The sequence below is a fragment of the Gossypium hirsutum genome, chromosome D03 (assembly GCF_007990345.1).
Source record: "Gossypium hirsutum isolate 1008001.06 chromosome D03, Gossypium_hirsutum_v2.1, whole genome shotgun sequence".
Classification (NCBI taxonomy): Eukaryota; Viridiplantae; Streptophyta; class Magnoliopsida; order Malvales; family Malvaceae; genus Gossypium; species Gossypium hirsutum.
In genome coordinates this window covers 43916113-43930995 of record NC_053439.1, presented here as the reverse complement: position 1 = coordinate 43930995, position 14883 = coordinate 43916113, and the positions used below count along the sequence as shown (strand labels likewise).

The window sequence follows — 14883 nt, the reverse complement described above, 5'->3', positions numbered from 1 at the left end:
AAGTCAAACTGGTATCAATATCTTGGATTCAGTTAATATTTTAAAATTTTATGCCTTTTTCTCTCCGATTCTGGACTATAGTTGGGTTTGAGCTCTCCCAGAATTTAGCGCTGACTTTTTAATTTTATATTTTATATTTTATTTAATTCATCCTTTGTTAAAATTTATTGACATGATAGAAAAATAACATGTAACGATCTCATATCATAAGTTTTAATAAAATATTAAAGATATTTAAATTTATAAAAAAATATTAAAATTATTTTACATCGAGAAACAACATGAAAAATAATTGTCTATATTTCTTTGAACCTAGACTTCAATTTATTCTGATTCATTTTCGACTTACTTTTTAGTAATTTTATATATTCTTAATTCTTTCTATAAAATATTATCTTTTATATTACTATTTTGAAATTAAAAATATCTAAAATATATAACATCTATTTTTAAGAATATATATATTTAGTTTTATAAAAATTACAAAAATCATTTCACGTCTAGAATGAATATTAACAAATGCTTGTTCAAATGCAACTGAACCTGGACATTAATTTATTCAGATTCATTCTAAACTTGTTTTTTTAAATAATTTTATATATATAATTTTTTATATTATTATTTTGAAATCAAAGTATTTTAATATTTTTTTTTTAATGTCCAGAATGAATATAGACAAATAGAAGTTCAGGTGCTGATGAATTTTATCCAAATTCATTCCAAATATGTTTTTAGTAATTTTTTATATTTTAAATTTCTTTCATAAAAGAATTGATTGTATGAATATGGAAATATATAAAATCAAATATTGGTAGACGAATACTTTATAAAACTTTAAAGAATTAAAAAAATCATGACATATTATATCAATTATAAATTATAAATTATTAAAAAAAGCTTCATCTAGAATAAACTTGGACAAATTGACGTCCAAGAGTATTTGAATATGTACTTCCACTTGTCCATGTTCATTTTGGACGTAAAATAATTTTTATATTTTTATAAATAATATATTTTTTCAAAAAAATAAATTATATATTTTTTATTTCAAAAAATAATTTAGAAAACATGTATCTTATTAAAATAATTAAAATATATAAACTTACTAAAAAAAGCAAGTTCAAAATGAATATGGACAAATAGATGTCTAGGTTCATCTACATATGGACAACCATTTGTCCAAGTTCATTTTAGATGTGAAATAATTTTTATATATTTTTCATTTCAAAATCATAATATAAAAATTGATATTTTATAAAGAAAAACTAAAAATATATAAATCTATTAAGAATAAAATCTAGAATGAATCAGAATAAACTGTTATTCATGTTGATTCTCAATGTAAAATAATTTTAATTTCTTTTTATAAATTTATATATTTTTAAAAATTTACTTTTTTTATTAGGTATTACCACCAGCAAGTGGTATCTTTCGATTGGTCGTTAGTGTCATGTTAGGGAATTTTAATAGTGTTACTATAAATGTACCAAAGTGTATAACAAAATCCCAGTATAAGTAAATAGATACCAAATAAGTATAAGTGGACAAATTCAAAAGCCAAAATATTTATTAACCTTTAAAAAAAATTAAATTAGAATGTGATCCTTAAAGAAGAGAATGTGATCACCAAACAAAAATAGTTACTCCCATGAGGCTAAAGTCACTCAAATTTATCGCTAAAGAAAATTTGGTATAATAGTTTTTTTGGCCCTTTAAGTTTACAAAAAAGTTATTTTAGTATTCTATTTAATTTTTCACTTTTTTAGCTTTTTAACTTATATTTTTTTATCAAATCACTCGAAAATGGATAAAAAAAAGTTTACGCTTGTTAACTTTATTGATGTGACATACACATGGTTGTCATATAGATGACGCATAAACATTTAATTAATTTTTTTAAATTTAAAAAAATTAATCAAGTGCTGATGTATCGTCCATATGGCAATTTACGTGTACGCAATGTCAAAAAAGTTATAAATAAATAAATAAATTATCCATTCCTTTGGAAGCGATTTGACAAAAAAAAACCCACAAATTTAAGGGTTACAAAAGGTGAAAAATGAAATTGAAGAGTAAGATAATATTTGTACAAAAAGAAAATAGAAAGGAAGATGTGGTGACAAAATGTTTTGGCACCTAATTAGAATGCCAAAAGTGAGCAATACATTGAAAATGAATGAGAAAAGAGTTTGAAGTTGTAAATAGAATCTTTGCAACATACAATTCAACAGATTCTATGTATTTTGGTTTGAGTTATGATGAAGAAAATGCAAATTTGATGTGCCAAAGCCTTGCTTTCAGAAGGGGTATTAGATTTGATAATAGCAACAACAATTTTTGGGTCCTAAAATAGGATAAGTCAAGAGCCAAAATAAGAAGTAGGATGGCATTTTGTCATTGTAAACCAATCCTTGTTTGATACCCCTTCATTTTTGATCTTCCTCTTTTAGTATTGGCTCTTCCATTCAGTGAATGAATAATAAATGGAGATAATTTTTATCCTTAATCATATAACACCCTGGGGAGGTAAGATTTAAATGTAAAACCAGATTTTATATCAATTAACAAACCATTTCAAGTACGCAGATTCATAAGAGATGTAATTAAAGTAAAAACGTGTAGTGTTATGTAATTTAATCCAGAGCCTAAAGTAGGGTAGTAAAATATAACAAAAAGTTTGGCATGGGGTTCCATTATAAATGCTTACCTCTTGAAAACAATACAAACGCTGCCATATGTATTAAATAGGGTAAGTTAAAAAAGGAGAAGTGGGCATAAAATGCAAACAAGGTCCTACATATCTCAACATTCTATCTTTTTAAGTAGGTTAAGACACAAAATATTAATTTCAGGATGTGTTTGATTCAAGGAATGCAAGATTAGAAGATGAAATGTCAGATATGTATTTTAAATATTCATTTGGTTGGAATGTAAGATATTTGTGTTAGATTGACTACTCACAAGCATATTTTACTAAATTTTTCTTATTTTGTCTCTCATAAAATTATATTTCTATTACAATTTAATATATAATTTTGAAATAAATTTATAAACTATAATTCACAAAAAGTGAATGCATTATGGATCCAAAATTTGAGACTTCACGCGTAATTCATGGGATCGATAATATAGCATGTTGAGACTATAGAGTAAATAAATTAAGAATTAGTGAGATGATGGGTGTAATGTTATATAAATATGAAGGCAAGCGAGGGTAGGGTAAAGTAGATTAAGGGAAGGCGGTCCACTAACCACATTTTGCCAATATGAAGTTAGTACCTCCTGAAATGATTCTTTTATTCCTCAAGGGATGTTTTTACCTTTGTAGAGAAGTAGCCCAAAGGTTTTGATGTTTAGGAGCAAACAAGGGTTGCCTCCAAAATCTAAATAGTGGAGAATCATAGATTCCATGATCTTTAGTGTCCAATGACTCGAAAGTAGAGAATCAAGTCAGTCTGATTGGCCCACCATGTCAGTTTTACATCTAGGCATCGGTGAAAAAGAAGGTTTTGGCGCACAGGAATTTAGGGCATTTACAAATGGTATTCCAATACCCAAGAACATGCTTAACTCAGGTCACCCAATTCAACTTTTCCTAAACCTTAATGCAGTTCGGTAATTTTGTTTACATCTAGTTATTAATTGGGTCACATTGTTTCCACATATTTGGCACTCGTTTTTAGGTCCCCAAGCATGAAGCCATGGTGTCCCTACAAACCTTAGAATTCAGTGGGGCAATGGACTTCAAATTAATTACATGCACAAATTATTGGGATATTTTTTTAAATATTTATAATATTTAATACTCATTAGTAATTCAAAAACTATAAATTGTTAGTTATATGTATTAATTCTTCAAAGGTACATCACCTATTATTAATCAAGAGTTCCAACACCTGCTTGGACGATTCGAATTTTATTTGGAAGGCACATAAACGATGTTCATTTACTTCTTTCTTAATCTTCAAAATTCAAAGATTGTTGTATAAAGAATTGTTGCAAAAATTATTATTTTTATTATACATTATTCAATGAATTTTTTGGATAGTGCAAAATATAGCACTAATTTTCTTTATATTTTTGAAATTTATTTGTTAATAATTTTTTTTCACACCACCATATACTAGGAAAGTTAATAAAACTTTAAAAAAATGATCTTACTATTAACCCATGTGCAAACAAATGCATTCCCATAATGAAAGAATGTCTGTAATTAATTCAGGATTGTCGATTCTAATTAATTTACGACTACATATTTTACATAATCCCAACCATGAAAATAAATAAAGTTCTCCAAACTTTAAATTGGGATTATATTTTACATAAAACGTGCATTTTATTTAAAGTATTATAATTTACATTAGTTTGGATACATTTTATATTTTATATCATAGTTTATAACCATACAATTTGTGCAGTGTTTGAGGATAAGATTAGGGACTAATAGCTTTATCTCGTTGATCCAAATAACAAAAGGGTTCTAATAATTGAGATTGGCATCAATGAATGATAGGCAAATATGATCTCTTTTCTCTTTATGCAAGATAAGATTTATGGGGAGCTCTTCCTACTCCATATTTCAATCGCAACGACCTTCCCATGCATAAAATAATATGTATTAAAAGTTGATACTTTGATACATGATTGACATAAAAGTTAGAACGAGCTAGGGTCAACTTCAAACCAAAACAAGTTCGATTTTCATTCAAAATTGGAATAGGTTATTTATGTTTCGCTTTTAAACTTTAGATTTGAGTTGGAGTTCAAATTGAGATTTATAATATTAGTTAATAAAAAAGAGATTAAGGTACTTAAACTCAACTTGTTGGGTGAATCCAATAGCTTGCGCGGTTTATAGTGTAGAAATAAGTGAAAAGCTTTTATTATTAGTTCTTTAGCAATGATAAGATGAGCAAAAGGTAGTGTTTCTCAGTGGCATTGTAGGTGAAGTCCATTCCTGTGCTGCCTGTTTGGATCACCCAGAACCAAAAAACAATGCAACAAAGTCGTTTTCTTTATATCTGAAATTTGATTCATTTAAGGCGCCCCACCCCAGCTGCACTCCATGACATCACTTACGCTAATGACTTTCATCGTCTTTTTATTCAATCATTAAAAAGTGCACAAATTTAAAACCACATGCACTCAACTTTTGTCGCCATCTAAAGTTTATATTCTCCCATATATTAACATATTAACCATAATTACTGTTTCAACTATCCAACCCAATCATAAAAAGCTTTTATTTTTATAAAACAATAAATATTATTTTGGAAACAAATTCTTTTCATATAAAATCTAACACGATTTTAACATTACAATTTTTTTATAATAAAAATCCTGTACCATAATCTATATATAAATACTAAAGGTTGTGCCTCTTGATGTCCATTAAAAAATGATATAAGTGAAAGAAGCTTCAACTCGGCATGTAATTTTATGAAATACATATCAGCATTTGAATGATAACAAATAGGTTGTACATTCGCAGTTAGAAACTGAATCATCTTCAATTACTACAACAAATTTTCAAAATGAATTGTCTTTCAGAAAATTACAAGAATGGTTGGCACGGCACCGCATTTTCTCGGAAATATATAAAGAAGAGTGAAATTAAGTGAGTGATGCCCAGTCAGGATATGGGCATTCGTAAACCCATTCCGGTCCAGTGTAACGCACACAGTGTAGCCATAATCCTTCTTCATGCCCATCATACCTGTCGTAGAGACCATAACAGTCAGAGATGGTTGAAAGTCCAGCTATTGGATTCCGTACTTGGAAACATATCAAGTTGGAGGTAATATAATATTTAAAGTAATCATATCTAACACTAATGCTGGACCTATATTTGGACATGATTATAAGTAGGATGCTACAAATAAATAAAAAAGCTGGTCTCAAGCACGTCCTGTCCCTAGTATCTCAAATGTGCTTTGGTAAAAACACAACCTAACTTTTATTAACCATGATTCAGATTTAAACAAGAATGATAGTTAAGGCTAAACAACCTTGACATTGAGGCAGGACCCAAGTTGACTAGTTAAGGCTCCATTGAAACCAACCTCATTCTACATTAACAGCAAGTAGCACCCTAAAAAGAATGATTTGAATGAAACAAATCACATTCACCAACTTAATCCACTACCTTACTACTCTCCTACAATAATAAGGTAATAGACTGGCAAGTAAGTGAATAGTTATTGCTGTTTAAAGTACGAATCTTAGATCACAAGACACAAGCAATACTGGTTTTTGAAGCTTGCCTTCAATTCTGGCTTTCTACCCTACTTAATAAAATCAAAGACTAAAAAAGAAAATTAAGGTTTATGCTGTTCTAGTGAGGAACAATTTTTTTTAAGTTAAATGAATAATAAATGGAGAACAGTTAATCATGCATATGAAATTCAATAAGAGTAAATGGTTTGAATTGGCTGAAGATTCTTTCCCCATCTTTTTTCAACTTTCATTTTCTATATACACGTTAAAAAAAAAACCCAGAACCATGGTTTTATATATATATATATAAAATTATAGTAAATTTAAAATTTACTAGGAGAAATAGGGCAACTTTTTGACTATCTAAAAAAATAGGTTAGACTTCGTCAGTGATTCCACCACATCAAATGGCATGACTAATAAAAAATTGACATGTGTCAATCCACTGAAAAAAAAACTCTTATTCCACTATCAGACGACGGAATCAAAGTGATGGAAGTAAATAGAAACAGGGGCAGGTAAACTGGAATGCGTGAAGGGTAAAAGAAATTTAGAAGTGGAATATATTTGTCATATTTTTATTTTAATCCTTTTAGTAGGCTTAAATTTGAGATTTAATCATTATACTTATCATAATTATCATAATTTTAACATTATATAAGTATTAAAATAAAAATTGACCATAAATTATGTTAGAAGTGGAATATAATGGTCAAATTAAATTTGATCCTTCATAATGTTAAAATAATGATAAAAGGATCGAATTAATTTACTTTGATAAACTAATTCGAAAATTTGCTAGAAGTGATAAATTAAAGCATTGAGATTAAATATCAAATTTAAACATTAAAAGGATTAAAACAAAAATTTGACCAATATATTTCACTTCTAAATCTCTTTTACCCTTCACGTGTAATACTTTAGCTGCCCCAATTTCTATTTACTTTAATCATTTTGATCCAGCCATGTGATAGGGTGGAATCAGAAATTGTTTAAAGTGGACGGTCACATATCATTTTTTTATTAATCCCGCTGGTCACAGTTGGACAAAGAAAAACTATGTACTTTTCTGAATAATCAAAAACTTACCTTATTCCTCTAATTTTTTTAGTTTACCAAGTTCTTACAAAAAAAACATAGAACTATGGACAATAGAATGACCGCCCATGTTATTTTATCACCTAATTGTCAGAATGAATAACCGCCCATGTTGAATTTTGTACACATTGTAGTCAAAGGGAATAAGAAGTGCACTGAAGAATATTTTTGACACAGTTATGGACCAAACAAAGATTCTGTCCGACATCACCCAATGATTCGCACAGACGTTTTATGGTGTCATCACATGGAGGAAAAGAAACAGTACGAAGCAGCATATGTCATTTTGTGTAACCAATTTTTCAAATATAAGATTACGACTAATGCATCATTGACAAGCATAGATGGGGCTGCAATGAGAATGGGATAATTATAATGAACAATCAGAAACGTCTTACCCGTTTGGAGCTAAATTAGGACAGTGCGTACACATAGGATCGATGCTGAAATCTTCACTACAGTACTTGTATTCTTCCTTATGACTCTCACAACTGGTTTCAGGAGAACCTCCAGAAAGAGCTGCAGCTCTATCAGCAGTTGTTCCTAACGTAGAGCGATTAACAACATCGTCTGAAAGATAAAGCATGTCATTGGCTATTGGATGACCTGTACACTGCAAATGCACACGAATCTACAAACCGAGAACTTTAGTCACAAAAATATGCCGTTATTCGAAATGACAAATGCAAATTATTTAGAAAAATATGATGGAACCTTCAAGTGTTCCTAACTAACAAACCTTGATAATACGACATATGTATTACTCATCCAGAGAAGACATAAATGCAAATAAGTTCACTATGGCATTCACAAATACAAACTATTTTCTAGATTGTCAAAGACATAAAAGTAAGATCCCTTCCAAGACACACAGTCACTGAAAACAGTTTAAACATTAAAAGCCAATTGTGAACAGAATAAAACATAATTTTAGAAGTGACCTAGAAAGTATGGTTTCGTGTCCAAAGAGGCGTCCAAAAGTATCCGCATTCCACTAGAACAATTACGAACGTCTCCTTTAACCGTGTTAAAAAAGTTTCCTATTGTTTTCTGTTCATTAATCTTACTTGATGAGTTCGGCCGGTAACTGGTTCACACAAGACAATGCTATGAATCCCATTGGTGCTAATCCTAGTAAACTTTGTACAAGCAGCCTTTCCCTTCAAGGTAGTATCACCATTAGAGATGCCAACCTGCATAAAAAGGAAGACTCTCTATGATTCAGTACAGCAGCGAACCACTTTCATTTAATTGGGTAAATTTCTAATCAGATAATAAACTAATGGATAAGAAACTTCCTCGGAAACCTCACGAATTTTCCAGCCTTAGGAAAGGAGAGATTCCTACATAATTAGAGTTCAAAGATTTATGGATCACCTACAGCCTTATTGAGTCGTTCAAAGCAAATGACTTTGATTAACAATAATGAGAAATGCCACTATAATTAAGTCAAACAGAATATTAAACACACAAAAAAAAAAGGAATTATGGCACTACAGTGCCATTTAAGGAAATCAATAAAGGGGCAGCATTTAGTTTGAACATGTATTAAACGCCAACATTTTGCGTCTTTCATGCCATGAATATATCTAGTATGCAATCATCAATAAGAGAGAAGGAGTGAAGTGTAATGTATCAGTTGCAGTAAATATATAAGTCACATTTATAAGAAACCGATCTTATTTTCCTTTGTATTTTCCTCTTATCTTATGTATCTTCCTCTTATCTTACACATGGTTTACATCTACTATAATCATATATGTCTGGAGTAGAGTTGTCTATGGGCTGGGCGGACCCTAACAAAGTTTTAGGCCCAATTGATAGGCCCGGGCCAAAAAAATGGGCATAAAATTTTGCCCAAGCTTGAATAAAAATACTAAAACTCAGGCCCGACCCAATCCGCCCGTATTAATTTTTTAAAATTTTATTTTTTCATATAAAAATTTAAAAATATATAATACACCAAATACACTAAAATATTAAAATAACTGTTTCCCAACAAATTGAAATAGATAAAAAAAATCTTTATACTTGAATAATAACACTAAGATAAGTACAACTTAACAAGCAAATGCCACTAAAATAGTAGAGAGATAACAACAAAACAAGTGTTATATAATATCCAAACATTAACAACAAAACAATAGCAAACATAATAGTAAAATGGCAGCAAAACAGTGACAAAAAGTGGGAAAACAACAGGGCTCTTTTTACTGCAAATTTTGGCTGCGCCAAAAGAACCTTTACTCGAGGGCTGACCCATTTTCTAAATTGGCTTTATTTTTGCCCAAGTCCATTTTTCGGGCCTATATTTTTGCCCAAATCCTCCCAGTTTTTAGGCGGGCCTTTGGGACAACTCTAGTCTGGAGGAAACACAAACACAATAATAATCCCATTAGAACATGTAGAAAAACACACCTCTGCAGTGCTCCTTCCCTCTCTAGCATTGTAATCTATGTTGGCATCAACAACTTGCTAAAAAAGAAAACCTTTACAGGGTCAAACGGGAACATTTTGCACATCATGAGAGGACAGTGCAGAAATATTTAACAACTACTGATATTAATTTACTGTCACACCAGATCTCAATAAAACTTTGTTACGTCTGTGAATTTGGGATTGAGTCAAGGGTGATGAACGGGAAAACCACTCAAACTCGTCAAAAAGAGCCAAAACCTTTAGGATTCATCAGAAAGACCTATTTAGCCTCTAATATTTTAAACATTATTTGAATTTAATCCTAATTCTAAAAATTCAACAAATTTAACCCTAACGTTTATACACTTTATTAATTTGGTCATGATTCTAATAATTAAATTTTATAATTATAAAAATTTAAAATAATAAAATCTATAATCTACTATAAAAGATCTCCCCAATTAAAATTTGACTTGCTTTTGTTTTATTCATCGTCCCTCTGAATAGATATTACAATAATTAAAAAAGCATGTCAAATTGAATAAAGGCAAATCTTAAAGAAAGTACTCCAACATTAGAAGCATATCAAACTATTTTAAGAGTCGCTTAAGTGTTGCAAAAGCTTTGAAAAATATTCTTCATACGGATTACTTTGTTGAGGAGGGTGTTATAAGTTGAAATATCTAAATGAATTAGGAGTTTGCTAAAGGTAAATTTCTCTAAAATTTTTATTATGATAAGGGGGGAGTGTTACTTTTGATCAACCAAGCTTTCGAAATAACAATATTAAATTAAGACTATAAATTTCACCTTAAACCATTTTATGAAAATTTAAAAAAAAAATCTTGTAAATATTTCCAAGTCTTATAAAATCTCAAAAACACTTGTTTAAAGTAGTTAGACATGTTTTAATGTTTATAAGTTGGTCACAATCTGTTTTGAGTTCTTTTAAACTTGTTTTTACGAATTTTGACTCTAGGGACCAATCTCGAGGGTAAAAATAAGTAAAAACAAGTTAAAACCTTTCTCCTTGTTCAATTTCAACATTATGAGGGATCAAGCAAGATCAAACCTTATTCATAAAACAAGTTTAAACAATTTGAAACGGATTTGACAAACTCAAAAACATTAGAAACATGCCAAACTATTTTAAGCAAGTGGTTTTTGAGATTTTTAAGACTTCATCTTTATTTACTTTATTGAATTACCATAATCTCTATTTAAAAGGGGGAAATTAATAAAACAAAGGCAGTTATCTTTTTATCAAACCCTAAAAGAAATTTGGATGTCTCTTGACAGTCTTAAAAGTTTCAATCTTCCTTTGATGAACTGAACTATTGTTATAAGACATAATTTTTAAGGGTTAGAATAGATTAGAATTGCAGTAAAATCTAGAAATTATAGATTGTAATATAAGCTATTATCTTACTTATTCCTTTTTTTATACATTTTATTACAATCTAAAACCCCATCCCAGCTTGAGGGAAAGATCAAGCTAAATATTGAAATTCAACCCCTTCTATTTCTCTTTACTATTCCTTTCTCTCTCACGTCCTATTTCTTCTTATCATTTCTCTTTCTTCTTAATTCACATGGTATTAGAACCCATTTCTTCTGACTACCCTTTCCATTAAAAGGGCCAACTACAAGCCATCTGGTCAAATATCATTAGAAGCACGTGTGTCAGCTACACGCCAATGTTGTCAAGGGCGCTAGGCGCGCTCAAGGCGGAAATTCCTCTTATATAACCTAAGGCTGGATTCATTTCCGGCCACCATTTTTCACTCCCAACATGCTGGCATGTGGACTCATTTTTGGCCACCATTTTCGAACACCATATTCTGACCTCATGCCTAGTCATTTCGACACTAGTGATACATTCAATTTGGAATTCTACCTTTCTTTATATTTGGTATTTCTTAATTCTCTCAACATGATTGAAATTTCAATTCATGTTCTATTAAACCTCCCTTCTCTATTTTTGGTTCACATGCTGTCACTATTACCAACTACAAGATAGTAATAACTATATTTCTTAGGCTGCTTTTATTGAGTTGGGGTTTATGGGACAACAGTACAGAGATCATTTAGAAAGGACTTAATGGTATCATAGGCCCGTAGACTATTTTGAAAAAATCAATCAAGTCTCTCCAAACCATTTGCACCCAATTGAGCCATTGAACTTACAAGAATGACCAAACCAACCTTTTGACTGACGCTAACCGGCAGTTTCTAACAGAATTACCAATGTGCTAGTTAATAGCCATTGAGTCTACCAACAAATGCTGACATGGCACTACCATGTTAGCTAAAATAAAAAATTCAAAAAATAAAATTATTTAAAATTTTAGTCTAGAATGAATCAGAACAAATAATTATCCAAGTTCATTTGAATTTGGACACCCATTTGTCCAATTCATTCTGTTTGGATGTAGTTTCTTCAAAATTATAAAAGATCATAAAAGATTTATAAAAATATAAAATCATTAATAATTAAAAAATTAATAGAACTTGTTAAATATTATAAAAAAACATTAAAAATTTAAAAATAAAAAGAACATTTTTTTAAAATTTTATAATTAATTTTTAATTATTAATATAAATTGAGGTGGTCAAATTTATAAAACTTTTGTCAATACTCAATTTGGACAACCTAACATTGGCTAAAAAATGAATCTATGAGAACATATAAAAAAATTATGATAGAAAGGGAAACCACAGTTGAAAGAACAAAAATATTTCACATGTCTTAGAATGCAAATCACAAATTCAAACATTTAGTGCATCAAGACTAGGAAAGATGGTAACTTGATCTAAGGATCTATGATAGATTTGGTAAAATCCATACTTGAAGGCATGCATGAAACCTTAGTACTTTGTGTTGTAATTTTATGATTTTTATAATTTTAAATTATATTATAAGTTGATAATTTTTATAAATTTTTTATAATTTTATAATTTTAAAATACTACATCCAAATAGAATAAATCTAGACAAATGGGTATCTAGTTCAATCTTGACATAATTTTAAATAATATTTAAAATATTTTGAATTTTTTATTTTTGTTAATGTAGTAATGACAATAGTTGCTAATATGGCACTCCCACACCAGCATCCGTTGGTTGACTCAATGGCCATTAACGACCATGTCAGGAATTCCATTAGACACCAACAGTCATGTCAGTCAATTGTTGGTTGATTAATTTGTGAGGTTAGAACTCAATTGGGTGCAAAAGATTGGAAGGATTAATTGATATTGTGAAATAGGTAAAGGGCTTATATATCATTAGCTTTAGATATTATGCTAATAAAAAAATGAGAAAAGTAAAGATGTCTGGGTCAACTTTGATGCACAACTATGTAGCTTATAGCGACATGCTCAAGCCAAGTTACATTGTTTTGGTCCTGCAAACTTGTTATAAAGCCTAGGTTAAGGCCAAGGCTTTATAACCATATTGTGTTAGATCTTGCTCATTGCAACAAATCTACAAGATATGACTATTTCAAAAGTTGAAACTGGAGAATTAACATCTATGGCTCTTTTTGAGGAAGTTACTGATAAAAACAATAGAGAAATTTTCAAGGTACTTGCCTTGATAGGTCTACGAGCAAATATAGCCTTAGCCAAGATCAAATTCTTACTAGCCCAGTAATTTCTACTTTGAAGATGTGATGCTCATCTAGTTCACATCTCCTCTAACCAGTAAAACAAATCCCTATGTTAGCCATATGGAAAACGAGCCAGCAAAGAGGTAATCAAAACGGAAAAGCAAAGATTCAAATCCATTGCACATTAATGACAAGTGGTCACACACGTGACACCTATTGGGCTTTACATAAACAGCCTCCTCGCAAAAATTAGCCTACTACCCATATAGGCCAAGTTAAAAGAGATGGACTTCTTCCACTACCAACTACCTAAGCACCCCCAAACCCAAATCCATCACATAACCGAGACAAACTATGATGAGTATTTACAATACAAGCCTTGAAACAACAAGCCCTCTATGGTTCTATTCTCAACTAAGTATTATTGCTTGTCTAACATCTTCCTCCTATGGTCCTTGGATACTAACTTACGCGCTTTGACCATATTTTAATCGTAGGCTATTTTTTAATTGTAGTTTCTCTTTTGCAACCAAAGTCCTTATTCTATTGAGTTTAGTACAACCATTTTATCCCATCTTACACGCCTTGGTGTATCCTTTTTCATCCTCGCTTTACTTCCCTTATACTATCATCTTTGTTTCAGATTCTTAGATTGATTTTGGGTTAAATTTATTCTTTCTTTATTTACCTAAATAGACCTGTATATAAACACACAATAAAGGATGAAATACAAGTAATTTCTCTCCATTTTATCCTCCTATATTTTCTTTTCTTTTCCAGAAAATGGCTTAGAGTTTCATTCGGATTTTGTTTCAAGTTTTGCTTGAATGCGAAGGTTGTTTTTTTCGTAGTTTTTTTTAAGGGGGTTTATCTACACCCGGCACGAACCCACACTTCATAGCATTTATAGTTTTTGGCTTGACCAGCTTTGGGCTCATCACCAATGCACCTTTTCCACGTTTGGCACTGGGCCGATGAGTGCTCGGTCACCAAATTTGACTCCAGCCGATCGCGTTCCCAAAGCCAATGGTGGTTAATGACCAGAGGTGGTTCGAGGCTACTTTTTAGGTCCTATTCAACATTTCGAGAATTGTTTAAGATTGTTTTTTTGCGAGTTTTGCTGCCTTTCGTTATATGATTGCGTCCTTTGCTTTGTTTGTAGATTCAGGTAGAAAAGGGAAATTTAGGCCTAGTAGCACAGTTGATTCAGGAGCTACAGATCATATGACAGGAATTCCCAACCTTTTCTCTACCTTTCAATCACAAAATTCACCTCCTGTCACTATTGTTAATGTATCCACCTATAAAGTTGTTGATTTTGGTAGTATTAACCTAACTTCATTCATCACTTTATCATTGGTATTAAATTCACCTAACCTCGCTTTTAATTTAATATCTATCAGTGAACTTACTCGTGACCTAAATTGCACCATCTCATTTTTTTCCCAATCACTACCTTTTACAGATCTTGTGATGAAGCACAATTGGTAAACGACATGTATTTGATGGTCTTTATATTTTCAACTCGTGGGCTCCTCGAT

General features: G+C 30.5%; 1 protein-coding gene across 2 annotated transcripts; it reads right to left on the bottom strand.

The window, feature by feature from the left end:
* Positions 1-5424: 5424 nt before the first annotated feature.
* On the bottom strand, positions 5425-9963 carry LOC121215504 (RNA pseudouridine synthase 7). 2 transcript variants are annotated; one of them, XR_005911391.1, is made up of 4 exons: positions 9733-9963; positions 8382-8507; positions 7713-7945; positions 5425-5716 (listed from the first exon to the last, which is right to left on the bottom strand). XR_005911391.1 is itself a non-coding variant. In XM_041090203.1 (4 exons), exons 2-4 carry the CDS (start codon positions 8511-8513, stop codon positions 5614-5616), a joined length of 468 nt encoding a protein of 155 aa, XP_040946137.1. In that variant the 5' UTR covers positions 8514-8657; positions 9733-9959; the 3' UTR covers positions 5425-5613. The 2 variants fall into 2 exon arrangements, 1 of the variants encoding a protein (XP_040946137.1); XM_041090203.1 differs by having other exon boundaries at positions 8382-8657; positions 9733-9959.
* Positions 9964-14883: the final 4920 nt, after the last annotated feature.

Bases quoted from the DNA above. Each gene is read 5' to 3' on its own strand.
- LOC121215504 (XM_041090203.1), bottom strand. From the start codon at position 8,513: ATGCAGGTTGGCATCTCTAATGGTGATACTACCTTGAAGGGAAAGGCT. The intron at 7,946-8,381 runs GTAAGATTAATG...CTCGGTTTGTAG, and splicing joins TTACCGGCCGAACTCATCAA to ATTCGTGTGCATTTGCAGTG. The intron at 5,717-7,712 runs GTAAGACGTTTC...TCTCTACGACAG, and splicing joins CCTAATTTAGCTCCAAACGG to GTATGATGGGCATGAAGAAG.